The sequence below is a fragment of the Trichomycterus rosablanca genome, chromosome 9 (assembly GCF_030014385.1).
Source record: "Trichomycterus rosablanca isolate fTriRos1 chromosome 9, fTriRos1.hap1, whole genome shotgun sequence".
Taxonomy (NCBI): Eukaryota; Metazoa; Chordata; class Actinopteri; order Siluriformes; family Trichomycteridae; genus Trichomycterus; species Trichomycterus rosablanca.
This window is the reverse complement of record NC_085996.1, coordinates 24,339,066-24,356,390: the sequence shown is the minus strand read 5'-3', so window position 1 is coordinate 24,356,390 and position 17,325 is coordinate 24,339,066. Positions and strand designations below refer to the sequence as shown.

At 40.7% G+C, this 17,325-nt stretch overlaps 1 protein-coding gene across 1 annotated transcript in view; it reads right to left on the bottom strand.

The window, feature by feature from the left end:
* Window positions 1-1,049: 1,049 nt before the first annotated feature.
* LOC134320631 (leucine-rich repeat-containing protein 52) overlaps window positions 1,050-17,325 on the bottom strand; it is a 44,179-nt gene continuing 27,903 nt past the window's right edge. Inside the window, exon 2 of the mRNA XM_063002127.1 lies at window positions 1,050-1,369. Coding sequence (XP_062858197.1) covers window positions 1,050-1,369 — 320 coding nt within the window. The remainder of the gene's footprint in view (window positions 1,370-17,325) is intronic.

The window sequence follows — 17,325 nt, the reverse complement described above, 5'->3', positions numbered from 1 at the left end:
AGTCTTCAGACATCAGTGAGTATTTCATTGCACATTTTCAAGTCAGAGGTCGTTTTTTTCCTGAGCTCAGAGTTTGGTTCAATGCAGCATTATGCATCATTATTTCTGCATCCCAGAGTGTGGAGAGGGAAGCCATTCGTCCAACAGTCCCGCCAAAACTATTAAACTATTTTCTTCACCCCTTAGTGCATACACAGACAAGCACACGGGTGCAGTCACTCGGTCAAACACAAGCCCTCATAAACACACTATTGCTCTCAGGGTCACCTATGTAGGTGTTAATGCTGTACTTGTGTGTGTAAGGCGTTGGGGTACAGTGCATACAGGCCTACTGTATCAAACAACCAACACACCCTTGGTACAACAGGATCTTCAAATATCCTTCAGTGCACCCCTTCATTTTGTGGCCTACTTTTTTTTCCAGTGTCTGAGTCATTCATATCAGGCCTCGTTCCCGCTCTGTTTACAATGACCTGACAGAGAGACAGTCAGTCTGACCCCTGATTCACTCCATCTAATCTCTTTTAATTACCTTCTAAACAAAATGTGCTTCATGTGTGCAACAGAAAGAGAATGTATAAGAGCATTATTTTTGTGTGATTCACTCAGCCCAGACATCGATGATCAGTGACCTGTGTGCACTGTGTTCCCTTTTTAACTCTGGGACCTGTTAAAGTGCCTTAATGCTCTGTATTAATATTAGCTTCCTCACACACAAATGCACACTGTGTCCAGGTTTCTAACCAGTTATAATGGAGTTGCAGACTCCTTATTACTACTTGGAAGTGGAAGAATCCAGCATGTTCTATGGATGACATGCTTTTTGTCCTTAATGTCCCCATTGCCTATTCTTCTTTTCACCTCTCCAGAAGAGTACAACACTGAGAGATCTATGATCTATCATTTAAAACTTAAAACTCCCAGCATATTTTTTGTGCAGATGCTGCTATTCTTGTTTCCTGCACTATCCAAACTGGTTAATCCATACTTGTCCAGTTATGCATTATCAAGTGTTATAGTTTTTACTCTTGTCCTTTTCCAGTCTGACATTACACCTGCATGCTGGGTTTGGTCAGGTCCCCATTGCCGTGGTTACTCACACAGCTTCGGATGGCATTTTTCTCATCGTCCTCACTGTCCACATCCTCACTTTTCCTCCTGCTGTAGCGCTCATAGAGCACCATGAATACACCCATGACCCAGGCTGAAACTGTGCCCGCTGAGAAGATGACAAAGCCAATGGCAATGAAGAACAAGTAGTCCCAGTAGCCCAGGCCCTGGTGGCACTCGGTGCGCAGTTGCATGCCCATCTCAGCCAGGCGTCGACCCCGCATCTCTACAGGACTCTGGCATACCGTCTGTCCCTCATCTGGAAGAGTGGAAAATACAAAGTAGTTAAAAAATTGCTGCCATTCATGCATTCATTATTTTGTGTCATTAATTTTAACTCCACCTTGATACAACCTTAAACCTTTTCTAACAAGTTCCTTACAATTAATATACAATTATATATATACAGTGTATCACGAAAGTGAGTACACCCCTCACATTTCTGCAAATATTTCATTATATCTTTTCATTGGACAACACTATAGACATGAAACTTGGATATAACTAAGAGTAGTCAGTGTACAACTTGTATAGCAGTGTAGATTTACTGTCTTCTGAAAATAACTCAACACACAGCCATTAATGTCTAAATAGCTGGCAACATAAGTGAGTACACCCCACAGTGAACATGTCCAAATTGTGCCTAAAGTGTCAATATTTTGTGTGACCACCATTATTATCACTGCCTTAACCCTCCTGGGCATGGAATTCACCAGAGCTGCACAGGTTGCTACTGGAATCCTCTTCCACTCCTCCGTGATGACATCACGGAGCTGGTGGATGTTAGACACCTTAAACTCCTCCACCTTCCACTTGAGGATGCGCCACAGGTGCTCAATTGGGTTTAGTCCATCACCTTTACCTTCAGCTTCCTCAGCAAGGCAGTTGTCATCTTGGAGGTTGTGTTTGGGGTCGTTATCCTGTTGGAAAACTGCCATGAGGCCCAGTTTTCGAAGGGAGGGGATCATGCTCTGTTTCAGAATGTCACAGTACATGTTGGAATTCATGTTTCCCTCAATGAACCGCAGCTCCCCAGTGCCAGCAACACTCATGCAGCCCAAGACCATGATGCTACCACCACCATGCTTGACTGTAGGCAAGATACAGTTGTCTTGGTACTTCTCACCAGGGCGCCGCCACACATGCTGGACACCATCTGAGCCAAACAAGTTTATCTTGGTCTCGTCAGACCACAGGGCATTCCAGTAATCCATGTTCTTGGACTGCTTGTCTTCAGCAAACTGTTTGCTGGCTTTCTTGTGCGTCAGCTTCCTTCTGAAATGACGACCATGCAGACCGAGTTGATGCAGTGTGCGGCGTATGGTCTGAGCACTGACAGGCTGACCTCCCACGTCTTCAACCTCTGCAGCAATGCTGGCAGCACTCATGTGTCTATTTTTTAAAGCCAACCTCTGGATATGACGCCTCACACGTGGACTCAACTTCTTTGGTCGACCCTGGCGAAGCCTGTTCCGAGTGGAACCTGTCCTGGAAAACCGCTGTATGACCTTGGCCACCATGCTGTAGCTCAGTTTCAGGGTGTTAGCAATCTTCTTATAGCCCAGGCCATCTTTGTGGAGAGCAACAATTATATTTCTCACATCCTCAGAGAGTTCTTTGCCATGAGGTGCCATGTTGAATATCCAGTGGCCAGTATGAGAGAATTGTACCCAAAACACCAAATTTAACAGCCCTGCTCCCCATTTACACCTGGGACCTTGACACATGACACCAGGGAGGGACAACGACACATTTGGGCACAATTTGGACATGTTCACTGTGGGGTGTACTCACTTATGTTGCAGCTATTTAGACATTAATGGCTGTGTGTTGAGTTATTTTCAGAAGACAGTAAATCTACACTGCTATACAAGCTGTACACTGACTACTCTAAGTTATATCCAAGTTTCATGTCTATAGTGTTGTCCCATGAAAAGATATAATGAAATATTTGCAGAAATGTGAGGGGTGTACTCACTTTCGTGATACACTGTATATATATATTATATATATATAATGTAGAATATGTATGGTACACCATTTTGAAACATTCCACAATAAGCAGATGAATTGATAACAGATGAGGAAATCATAATTGGGTATAAAAGGAGGATCCACAAGTCTCTGCCTTTATAAGCAATGACAGTTTGTAGCTTTGTGCAAAACTGCATGAGGCAATTGTCAAAAAGAACATTTACTCTAGAACCATCTTCTATTCATAATGGTATGAAAAGATCCAGAGACAGGAAATTCTGAGAAATCTTGGTCCATGTCAAAAAAATCACAAATGCACAGATTATATCTTATATGTAGGGATGTAATGATACACTCTACCCACGATGCAATTCACGATACTGGGTTCACGATACAATTTTTTTCTCGATTTTTTTAAACAAAATTAAATTGAAGACAAATTATGACAAAGTTTCCTTTTACTAATTCTCTTAAAAAATTAAATAAAATACTGTATTTGTGCTTATCTATTATTTATTGAAATAATAAATGCCCTTTTATTTTTGAGGTAAGTACAAACTATGCAAACCAATGCTGCACATTTCCCTTTTTGTGTAAAAAAAACTGAAATGAAATAAATTCCACATTAAATAAATAAATGAATAATACAAATAAATAAAGTATCCTCACATAAATAAATTTAGCTGAAATTTCCGAACCTGGCAACCCTGTAGTGACGTCAACCAGGTGAGGTGAATAGTGCCCTCTGCTATTTAAAGTGAATATCGATTCATTATACATGTAAACCGATTTACATCGTTACACATATGAATCGATTTTTAACTGTCTTGTGGTGCATCGTTACATCCCTACTTATATGTGTAAAGAATATGGCATAGATGTAACTTTCCTTACTCTCTTTCCATTACTCATCACACAAACACACATCACAAACATGACACGCAGCAGATGATCCAGGTCAGTAACCATCATCCTAAAGCAGCAGCCTGTAAGCTCAACAGCTCGACATATAATATTGACAGAAAGATCTAGTGAGATTACACACACACGCACATACACACACACGCACACAATACATTACATACATTAATACGCATTTCTTTTTTTAGTTTTAATGATGAATCTGCTCTTAGAATAGGTCATCAATTTAATGCATTTCTATAATAAATTGAGCAATACAAAGATGTTCACTTAAAAAAAAAAAAAGCAGGACAGAAATGACAAGAAGACAGAGCAAGCCAGAGAAATAGAGAGATGGGTGATAAATAATCTATGGGTCACACTGTCTGACTAGCCCTGGACTGAGGTAAGACTGTTATATGGGGAACATGGCTCAGGCTTTCTGAACTCTGCCACTGCTGCAAATCCAACACCCATTGTGTCAAACATTTCCATTGTACAGTGTTGGGCGTTTGCATTAAGAATTTCAGTCACACAATTGCTTAAAGAATGCATAAAATCAAGCTCACAGTCTTCACAGACAAACAGTATAGTCAAATGTAAGTGATGTTATTGTGAAGTGAAAACATCTAGGAGTAACAACAGCTCTGCCACACAGGCCACACAAGCTTATAGAATCAACGACTAAGTGCTGAAGCACAGATAAAGTTCTGATCATCTGTTCTCAGCTGGAACACAATGTCAGCACAAGAACTGATATTGGGAACAAGTCAATGATCTTGATGGATTGGATTTCTATGGAAGAGTAGCTGTACAATGCCAAGCATCAGATCAAATAGCATACACACTGCAGCACTGGATTGTGAAGCAGTGGAAATCTCTTCTTAAAAATAACAAACTAGCTATCTGCTAAAATTCAGGGAAAAGCTACCTGCTTAAATGCATAGTGCCAATTGTGTGTTTGGAGAAGGAGGATTAAAGGTCTAGAGTTAAACAGTTTGGCATTTAGTTACAGCGAAGCAAACTAACCGCTACAGCATACAATTGCTATCTACAAACTTACTTCTAGCTTGGCAAAAGTTTGCGGCAGACCTGTTCCACAATGAGATCTCACTAAAAATGGTTTGCTGAGGTTAGTTTGAAGAAAAAAAATCAAATGGTCTACACAGAGCCCTTAAAATGGGTAAATTGGGCTTACAACTCAACCCTGCATGTTAATGTTCAAGTGCATTCATACATTATGTATAACATTCAGTTGTGTAAAAAACTAACAAACGTAAAGATTGCAACAGTAAATTATAGGCAGCTCAGTTCAGACTTCAATATTTTTTCCAGAAATGTCTTCCAGCTATTTCTAAGAAACTTCATGTCCCATGATCATCTGTACAAATTGTACAAAATCAATTGTCGGTACAACAGAGTACATGGGACCTTTTAGCATTAGGTTAGGGTCAGTGTTTTTCCCCAACATTGGCAATGAACGGGTTTGCCATGGAACACAGGTGACAAACCAGATGTACATTATATGCAAGTGAACATGTTCATTAGAGAAGTAAGTAAATGTTTGACTTTAACTGTACAGCTATGATACTACTAGGTAAAGGTATACAGTGGCTATGTCTAATGAAAAGGGATGATCTACTCATAACACATCCACTGAGTATCATAAAATATATATTTTAAACTACTGCCACTGTTCTGGCCAGCTTTCATGGGCAGCTACACTCATGATCATTTTACTGTGTACAGACCTTAAATTATACTTTTAAACAACTCAACAAACCCAACATTTGCAAGACAGGCTTGAGATTAGTGTGGATAGCTGGCATGGAGTGCTCATTCCAATGATTACACATTATTACAAATACATTACAAGCATTTATTCACACATTTCATTTAATTTTAATCAACCGCTTTATTTTCCATTGGGAAACACTGGCCACAAGCAGGAAAACCCTGGACAGGACACCAATCCTTTGTATGGCTTCAGCCACCCCTTCTTAGACGTAGCCAATCATGTCTGTGTAGATGTCTGGTCGAATGATAGCACCAGCTGGTTGGCTCAGTAGTCTTACGCTTGCCCACCATTGCTGAAATCTGGGTTGGAATCTTAGTGGTGGTGGGCTAGTACACCACTGCACCACCAGTGTCTATTTATTTAAACATTTCTTTTTAAAATTAGACCAACAATAATGATGATAATGATTACAGTAACAATAAATAAATTACTAAATAAATAAAACTGGTTGTCAACATCTAAAAGTCAAATAATCAAAAGTAATTCAATTAAAATTATAACAGCTTTATGTAGGCAACCAGTCATAACTAAACTCATTTTAGACTCATAACCAGGACTGTTCATGATTATTACTTCAACATTTTTATCTCTTGGCTCTAAAGATATATTAACTAATCTGACACCTAAATTTAACATTTGCAATAAAAAAAATTAAACTGGCAAAAGAAAAGAAAAGAAAAGAAAAATATGATTATATTTGAAGATAACCAAAAACATCTCCATATGTACCCCCAGGTCCCGTTGTTGTTGTTATACAGATACTTGCTTGTTTGTTTGTATAATGTGAATCTCTGTCGTGTGTACTATGACTTTTGACTTTTTGATAAATGTAACTTGCTACTGAGGCCTTAATTTCCTTCGGGATTAATAAAGTATCTATCTGTCTGTCTGTCTGTCTGTCTGTCTGTCTGTCTGTCTGTCTGTCTGTCTGTCTGTCTGCCTGCCTGCCTGCCTGCCTACCTACCTACCTACCTACCTACCTACCTACCTACCTACCTAAAGATATAACCATATTTAAGCTTAGACTTGCTTCTCAGTGTATGTAAGAGCAATTACTTAGTGTGCCTTCAGGTTCAACCCCAGAGCTTTCTTCAGTGATGATTAAGTGAGGAAAATTTAAATATACTTTTTCAGCCCTCTGTGATTGCTTCACTCATGCTGTGCCAGCATTAGCGCAATCATTTAAATGCACATTCTATACATTTGGCTTTGGACTACAGATCGTTATAGGCTTTGGAGTAGACTCAGGTATACTCAGGATGTGTGCAGATACCTTTAATCCAAACATTATACATATAATATATATCTTTGCCCCCCAATTAAATGTAATTTAATTTTTAATTTTAGTATGGCATTTGCATTAGGACAATCTGGCATTAAACTAAACATCACTTCCTGTAAAGCCTGACTGTACATCACTGACCTGAGACAAAAATACAGAAGTGATTAAAGGATAAACCATTCTCATAATCAGTATATAGGGAATGAAGTTGCTTTTTAGCATCTCTGCCTGAGTGGAGCTGGTCCCACCACAGCCCTGACAAGAACAAATAATATGAGTTAATAGTTAAAAATACATAATTGAATTTAAAAGGTTGAGGCCTCTAATTAATACAGTTCAATTTCTGATAAATTAAGACTGCTAAGGATCCAAGCCCACCATGTAAATTAATGAATATGTATGGATGAATAGTACTGGTTGTGACATAAACTGCAGTCAGGCAGCAGACAGGGTAACCCTAAGGCTGATACACACATACACACACATGCCTAGGAGGAAAATTAACATCTAGCGACAACCCCACACAACAACCACAAGGCAAAGCCCCAGCTTGGGTAGAAGCTGAAGAGAATATTGGACACTTTAAGTTTAAACAGCAGTGAATGATTAATGTACATGAATAATTTAATCTGATAGATAGATTATTTTATTCATACTTCTTTTTATCTTTACTTGTTTCTATTCTTACTTCTTTTTATTCTTACTTTGCCCCTTCCTTTTTGAGTGAGTGGCAGAAATCAAATTATAATTAAATAATTAAATCATGTAATAGAAAAATATCATTAAACTTGTCGATGAAAACACTGTAAATCCTTTCTTTCTGTCTTTATCAATTAAATAAGAATTCAAGACAATAAACAATTCACAGATTATTCGAGTTTTACAAAATTCCAAATTTTTTCGGAAATGGACTTTGTACTCCTCTGATGAATCATGGTAAATTATCAGTCACAGGTATAATGTTAAGTGCTTTTGAGGGCATTACACACACTAATGCAGGATTCAACAAGCTTCAAGTGCTTCATGTGCATCACTCGCTTTTTGGTGGTGCTGCATATGCACGAACACGGCTCCACTACCCACACACCATTTACCTCCAATGAGCCAACATTTTATAATGAAAAGAAACACCAGACCACCAGAGTGTGATCTGAGTATCACATTATGACTATGCAGCCTATACCTCATGCAGTAATAATGTACATTAAGCTTACTCTAATAATAATGAGTTTGATTTCGATAGCGCCCTCACAATCTCAAGGTCACTGTACAAAAGAAGGGGAGGAAGAAAAAACACCCTAACAGACAGAAGGAGGACAGAAATACTGACTGAAAAGAAATGTCTTCAAGAGAGACTTCAAAGAGGAAACAGTCATTAAGAGATTTGGGCAAGGAGTTCCAGAGCTTAGGGGCTGTAGCACTGAAAGATCTTCTCTCCATTAAGGAGAGTCTAATAAAAGAAACAGTGAGAAACCTGCCACCAGAGGACCTTAGTGAGTGATGAGGTGTGTAGGGATGCAGGAGCTCTCCAAAATATGCCAGGGCTTAACAGCTTTGAAGTAATGAGCAGTATTTTGTGCTTAATAAGCAACATTACCTGCAACCAGTGTGGCTCCTTAAGAGTAGGGTTGATATGAGCAGATTTTTCGTTGTAATAGAATAGTATTGAATAAAATACCTTTATTTGTCATATATACATATACAGGTGTACAGTACAACGGAATTTTTGTTTTGCGTATCCCAGCTTTTTTAGAAACGAGTCAGAGCGCAGGGTCAACTATTGTACGGCACCCCTGGAACAGGGTACATGAACTGCAGAGTTTCGGATGTATTATATTTTATTGATTGTTTTTGCCAGTAAACCATAGTTAAGAGAATTGAATTGATTTAATAGTTTTTTACATGCACAAATGCCACTTAAAACTTTACTGTGCAAAAAAGAAGCCTTATGTTAACCATGTCCAGAGGCAGTGTCAACTTCTCTGGGCTCTGAGAAGTGGAAATGTGTACTGTGGTCAGATGAATCAGCATCCCAGGTCTTTTTTGAAATAAATGGACGCCGTGTGCTCCGGACCAAAGACAAAAAGGACCATCCAGACTGTTATCAGCAAAAAATCCAAAAGCCAGGGTCTGTCATGGTATGGCGCTGTGTCAGTGCTCTTGGCAAAGGTAATTTACACTTCTGTGATGGCAGAATTAATGCAGAAAAGTACATTGAGATCTTAGAGCAACATATGCTGCCTTCAAGATATCATCTTTTCCAGGGACGTCCATGCATTACATGTGTGCAGAAGAAGAGGGTACGGGTACGGGTACTGGACTGGCCTGCCCGCAGTCCTGACCTGTCACCAATAGAGAATGTGTGGAGAATTTTGAAACGAAATATGTGACAACGACGACCTTGTACTGTTGCACATCTTAAGACATGTTTTCAGGAAGAATGGGACAAAATAAAAGCTGAAACACTAAATCACTTGGTCTCCTTGGTGCCACAACGTCTCTTTTGAGTGTGGTGAAAAGAAATGGCAACATTACAAAGTGGTAAATGCTTTACTGTCCCAACTTTTTTTGGAATGTGTTGCAGGCCTGAAATGCAGGAATGGATGTTTATTAATAAATTAAATGAAGTTGAGCAGATAAAACATGAAATATCTTGGGTTCATCCTGTCTGCAATCAAATAAAAGTCAAAGTCAATGTAAGAAACTCTGTGTTTTTTAAGTATTTACATTTTCCATGCTGTCCCAACTTTTTCTGATTTGGGGCTGTAGTTTAAAGACTAGCTACAGAATTCACACAGTGTAAAACTTTGCTGAGGAGTCAGCACTGTTCAAGCTTACTGTAAGGGGCATGTTTCTGGTGGGACTCCCCATCACGGTCTTGGACCAAAAACTGACAAAGTGGCAAAATATGTCTACAGTGATCAGAATACAGAAACTTTCATATAAATAGGATCACAGCACTCTACTCAAGTCCTAATATAAACAGATAAACCTGAACTGCAGAGGAACCTAGTGTGACATCCTGCTGGGATGTTTTAGCAGCCATAATTAGGAACTCACAATATGAAGCTGCTTCTAGCAATGCTGGCACTAAAACCAACACTAATGCCAGTACTCCTGTGAGGTATGCCACCTTGAAATGACCATCCATCTAAGTTGCAAACTTCTCTGGCTAACAGAGCTGCAAACACTGTGTCAGAAAACATGCTGCTCATAAACCATCCAACTAACGTACTATTAGTGCAGGTGCTTAGGTACATATACACAACATATAGTTGTATGCAAAAATAGGTACACAACTCTTTGCAGATGTTAGTTTAAAGCTACTTTATATTTGATTAGTTTAAAAAAAAACATTTGGGTAGAAACTGTGGACACCCCACTAGATCAGAACTTAATAACACCTTCTTTGGCAGATATCACAGCTTGCAAATGCTTTTTGTAGCCAGCTAGGATTCTTTCTGTTCTTGTCAGGGAATTTTTACTCACTCTTCCTTGCTGTAAACCTCTGAGATATTACCGAGCTGTCTTGCATGCATTGTATGTTTAATATTTACCCACAGATTTCAGTAATCTTAATGTCAAGGAACTGTGAAGGTCAGTAAAAGTTACATCTTATGTGTCTAGAAGTTTAAGCTGAATTTCAAGGCATGTTTTACATCACAGTAGAAGCCAGTATTTTTAAAGCTTAGGTTTTTAGTCTGAATGTATGACAGCTGCTTTCCAAATTTGTTGATATTTGTACCCTCAAAATATTCTCAATTCACTACCACACTTAACACCTGGCAAGGCATTACTTTCATTAAATGCTGTATTTTTTTAAGCCGCTCAAGTGGCACAGCGGTAAAACACGCTAGCACACCAGAGTTGACATTTCAAACTCATCGGTTCAAAACTCAGCTCTGCCATTCGGCAGGCTGGGCGGCTACAGGAACAGCGATTGGCTTGTTGTTCATACAGGGTGGGAGCCGGAGCCGGGACCTCAAAACTGATGCAATTATGACCTCTGCTGGCTGATTGATGGTGCCTGCACAAAGTCGAGGAATAATGCATTGATCAGGGTGTGGCTCTCCGTACACAAAGCTGATCCGCATATGAACTTGCCTTGTGCAGGTGAAAAGATGCAGTCGGCTACTGCACACGTGTCGGATGGGGCATGTGTCAGTCTCGCTCTACTCAATCAGACGTGGAGATCAGCATCAGCAGAGAGGATACGACTTATACGTATTGGATACGACTAGATTGGGAGGAAAATTGGGAAAAATGCAAAAAAAAAAAAAAAGTGTATTTTTTACCTCAAATCATATCTTTGGAATGTATGCCCTAAAAGTTTCATTTTTGCTTTATTAATCAACATCAGCATGCTGTTTTGCATACCTGTGTCAGTAAAACCTTTCTGCAAGTAAATTGCTCTTATATAAGAGTTTTACCTTTTTGGTCAGCATTACACACAAGATTGAGGGATTTTGGAGTGGCAGCTCAGCGATTACAGTACTGGACTAGTAATCAGAAGGTTGCTGGTTTAAGATCTACCACTGTTAAGTTGCCACTGTTGGGTTCCTGAGCAAGACCCTCAACCCTCATTTGCTTGAATTGTGTTCAGTCATAATTGTACGTTGCTTTGGATAAAAGCTACTATTACTTAATGATATTTCAGAAAGCTGGGCACATGTTGATATATTTCTATATTTAATCCCTGCATAGTACTCATTACTTTATTATATTGTACATAGTACTCATTACTATTATATTGGTAAAGCTTTTTTTTTTATCCACTAAGAAGTTATTTGAAGTGACTATTCGTTCTTCAGGTTTTGAGTTCCTTACCCCATGTAAGTGGCCTGTGTATGTACACCGACCAGGCACGCCTCTTAGTGGGTGGGATATATTAGATAGCAAGTGAACATTTTATCCTCAAAGTTGGTGTGTTAGAAGCAGGAAAAATGGACAAGCGTAAGAATTTAAACGAGTTTGACAAGGGCCAAATTGTGATGGCCAGACGACTGGGTCAGAGCATCTCCAAAACTGCAGCTCTTGTGGGGTGTTCCCAGTCTGCAGTGGTCAGTATCTATCAAAAGTGGTCCAAGTAAGGAACAGTGGTAAACCGGCGACAGGGTCATTGATGCACGTGGGGAGCAAAAGCTTGCCCGTGTGGTCCAATCCAACAGACGAGCCACTGTAGCTCAAATTGCTAAAGAAGTTAATGCTGGTTCTGATAGAAAGGTGTCAGACTCCATGCCGACGGGTCAGGGCTGTTTTGGCAGCAAAAGGGGGCCAACACAATACTAGGAAGGTGGTCATAATGTTATGCCTTATTGGTGTACATTGATATTAAGGTTTTTGAACAGCTGAGCTGCCATGAATTCCAGCTCTGTACAAATTACAACATACAGTTTTTATTACCACTGAGTCAAAAGGAGAAATTTCAGGAAAACTGTTTGTAGTGATTACTGTCTGATACTGTATATGCTGTTGTATTGGTAATAGGGCTGGCACGGTGGCTTGATAGCACTGTCACCTCACAGCAATAAGGTCCTGGGTTCGATTACCAGATGGAGCGGTCTGGGTCCTTTCTATGTAGAGTTTGCATGTTCTCCCCATGTCTGCGTGGGTTTCCTCCGGGAGTTCCGGTTTCCCCCACAGTCCAAATACATGCAAGTGAGGTAAATTGGAGAAACTTAATTGTCTATGACTGTGTTTGACAAAAAAGACGTGAACTGATGAATCTTGTGTGATGAGGAATTACCTGTCCTGTCATGAAGTGTGTAAAACATGACGTTAAAATCCTAATAAATAAATAAATAGTATTGGTAATAAGTGTAACGGAACTATTTTGTTCACCCTCTGTACATTCTCTGCTCTGTCAGTCAAATTAAAGCTAATCGTTGAGTTTAATAGGCTTGGGGCTTTATTACTCACTGAGGCCATTAATAGTACTTTGTAACCTAATTAGAATACCAGTGAGATTGAAATGGCTCATTGTTCAAGTTCTAAATAAAGCCTTGCATGTGCACATGCTCATACACAGACAGGTACCCACAACAAACAGGTCTGAGGAAAAACACAGCATCAAACATGTATCAGATTTGGCAGATTTGACATTTTCCTTTTTTTCTGTCTTACAGTCTAGCACTTGCTACTAGACTATTGAAACATCTGTCATCCTAGACTATGTTTCTATTATCATGCAACTCACGTGTCCCCATTGCTTCTCATTGGCTTTGTTCTTATTGTTTCTCGTTAGTAGATCGCAGGGGTTTTGGGAAGTGCAGAAGCTTTTCTATTACACCTTTTATTTAATTAACTCTATATATAATGTAATGAATACAAATACTCACTCACTTTCTTAACTGCTTATCCAATCAGGGTCGTGGGGAGTGCTGGAGCCTATCCCAGCTTTTCAGTGGGTGCAAGGCACACAATAACACCATAGACAGGCTGCCAGTTCATCACAGGGCAGACACATACACACACACACAACACATTCACCTATAGGGCAATTCAGTGTCTCTAGTTCACCTGACTGCATGTTTTTGGACTGTGGGAGGTAACCGGAGCTCCCGGAGGAAACCCACGCAGACATGGGGAGAACATGCAAACTCCACACAGAGAGGACCCGGACCGCCCCACCTGGGAATCAAACCCAGGACCTTCTTGCTGTGAGGCAACAGTGCTACCCACCGAGCCACCAAAATACAATTATGCTTAGACAAAAAATTATGAACATTTAAAAAATGTTCCTCAAAGTAATGTATAAAAGGTGAGTGGAAAACGTTCTTAATCCCTGTAATGCTTTGTCTGTTTAGTAATTACAAATCATTTTACTATCATAATCATGCAAACAGTAGCTTTAGCTTCGCCTACAAATGCCATTATAGTTAAGTCATTAGTAATGACATTTTTCCCTAGCATTTCTATTTCCCAATGCCTCTTGTGCTGGTGCGTCAACCAAACAGAAATCACTGTTGCATCAGCATGGAGATGACTTTCAATCTTAGAGAGTACAATTGTTTGTCACATCAAAATTGCTACAGAAATACAGCGGTAAAAACACACGCTGGAACCAGAGCTGGGATCTCGAATACATTGTATTGAATCTCAGCTCTGCCTGCCAGCTAGACTGAGCGACCACTTGAAAAACGATTGGCCTGTTGTTCAGATATGGGCGGGACTAAGCCGGATGGGGTCTCTCTCTCTCATGACTAATGCAATTACGACCTCTGCTGGCTGATTGATGGTGCCTGCACAGAGATGAGAAAAGAGTGCTCTCAGGGTGTGTCTCTCGGTACACAACGCTGAGCTGCACTGCACTCGTCAAAGTGTAGGTGATAAGATGTATATGGCATGCTGTCCATGTGTCGGAGGGCACGTGGCTTAGCTTCGTTCTCCTCAATCAGAGCAGGGATTGGTATTGGTGGAGAGGAAGCATGACGTAATCAGACAATTGGACACGCTAAAAGGGAGAAAATGAATAAACTATATATATATATATATATATATATATATATATATATATATATATATATATACTGTATATATATATATATACAGTGTATCACAAAAGTGAGTACACCCCTCACATTTCTGCAGATATTTAAGTATATCTTTTCATGGGACAACACTGACAAAATGACACTTTGACACAATGAAAAGTAGTCTGTGTGCAGCTTATATAACAGTGTAAATTTATTCTTCCCTCAAAATAACTCAATATACAGCCATTAATGTCTAAACCACCGGCAACAAAAGTGAGTACACCCCTAAGAGACTACACCCCTAAATGTCCAAATTGAGCACTGCTTGTCATTTTCCCTCCAAAATGTCATGTGATTTGTTAGTGTTACTAGGTCTCAGGTGTGCATAGGGAGCAGGTGTGTTCAATTTAGTAGTACAGCTCTCACACTGGTCACTGAAAGTTCCAACATGGCACCTCATGGCAAAGAACTCTCTGAGGATCTTAAAAGACGAATTGTTGCGCTACATGAAGATGGCCAAGGCTACAAGAAGATTGCCAACACCCTGAAACTGAGCTGCAGCACAGTGGCCAAGATCATCCAGCGTTTTAAAAGAGCAGGGTCCACTCAGAACAGACCTCGCGTTGGTCGTCCAAAGAAGCTGAGTGCACGTCTTTGAAAGATAGGCGCAGGAGTGCTGTCAGCATTGCTGCAGAGATTGAAAAGGTGGGGGGTCAGCCTGTCAGTGCTCAGACCATACGCCGCACACTACATCAAATTGGTCTGCATGGCTGTCACCCCAGAAGGAAGCCTCTTCTGAAGTCTCTACACAAGAAAGCCTGCAAACAGTTTGCTGAAGACATGTCAACAAAGGACATGGATTACTGGAACCAAGATTAATTTGTTTGGTTCAGATGGTCTCAAGCATGTGTGGCGGCAATCAGGTGAGGAGTACAAAGATACAGTGTATCACAAAAGTGAGTACACCCCTCACATTTCTGCAGATATTTAAGTATATCTTTTCATGGGACAACACTGACAAAATGACACTTTGACACAATGAAAAGTAGTCTGTGTGCAGCTTATATAACAGTGTAAATTTTTTCTTCCCTCAAAATAACTCAATATACAGCCATTAATGTCTAAACCACCGGCAACAAAAGTGAGTACACCCCTTAGTGAAAGTTCCTGAAGTGTCAATATTTTGTGTGGCCACCATTATTTCCCAGAACTGCCTTAACTTTCCTGGGCATGGAGTTTACCAGAGCTTCACAGGTTGCCACTGGAATGCTTTTCCACTCCTCCATGACGACATCACGGAGCTGGCGGATATTCGAGACTTTGCGCTCCTCCACCTTCCGCTTGAGGATGGCCCAAAGATGTTCTATTGGGTTTAGGTCTGGAGACATGCTTGGCCAGTCCATCACCTTTACCCTCAGCCTCTTCAATAAAGCAGTGGTCGTCTTAGAGGTGTGTTTGGGGTCATTATCATGCTGGAACACTGCCCTGCGACCCAGTTTCCGGAGGGAGGGGATCATGCTCTGCTTCAGTATTTCACAGTACATATTGGAGTTCATGTGTCCCTCAATGAAATGTAACTCCCCAACACCTGCTGCACTCATGCAGCCCCAGACCATGGCATTCCCACCACCATGCTTGACTGTAGGCATGACACACTTACAGTGTATCACAAAAGTGAGTACACCCCTCACATTTCTGCAAATATTTCATTATATCTTTTCATGGGACAACACTATAGACATGAAACTTGGATATAACTTAGAGTAGTCAGTGTACAGCTTGTATAGCAGTGTAGATTTACTGTCTTCTGAAAATAACTCAACACACAGCCATTAATGTCTAAATGGCTGGCAACATAAGTGAGTACACCCCACAGTGAACATGTCCAAATTGTGCCCAAAGTGTCAATATTTTGTGTGACCACCATTATTATCCAGCACTGCCTTAACCCTCCTGGGCATGGAATTCACCAGAGCTGCACAGGTTGCTACTGGAATCCTCTTCCACTCCTCCATGATGACATCACGGAGCTGGTGGATGTTAGACACCTTGAACTCCTCCACCTTCCACTTGAGGATGCGCCACAGGTGCTCAATTGGGTTTAGTCCATCACCTTTACCTTCAGCTTCCTCAGCAAGGCAGTTGTCATCTTGGAGGTTGTGTTTGGGGTCGTTATCCTGTTGGAAAACTGCCATGAGGCCCAGTTTTCGAAGGGAGGGGATCATGCTCTGTTTCAGAATGTCACAGTACATGTTGGAATTCATGTTTCCCTCAATGAACTGCAGCTCCCCAGTGCCAGCAACACTCATGCAGCCCAAGACCATGATGCTACCACCACCATGCTTGACTGTAGGCAAGATACAGTTGTCTTGGTACTTCTCACCAGGGCGCCGCCACACATGCTGGACACCATCTGAGCCAAACAAGTTTATCTTGGTCTCGTCAGACCACAGGGCATTCCAGTAATCCATGTTCTTGGACTGCTTGTCTTCAGCAAACTGTTTGCGGGCTTTCTTGTGCGTCAGCTTCCTTCTGGGATGACGACCATGCAGACCGAGTTGATGCAGTATGTTGCGTATGGTCTGAGCACTGACAGGCTGACCTCCCACGTCTTCAACCTCTGCAGCAATGCTGGCAGCACTCATGTGTCTATTTTTTAAAGCCAACCTCTGGATATGACGCCGAACACGTGGACTCAACTTCTTTGGTCGACCCTGGCGAAGCCTGTTCCGAGTGGAACCTGTCCTGGAAAACCGCTGTATGACCTTGGCCACCATGCTGTAGCT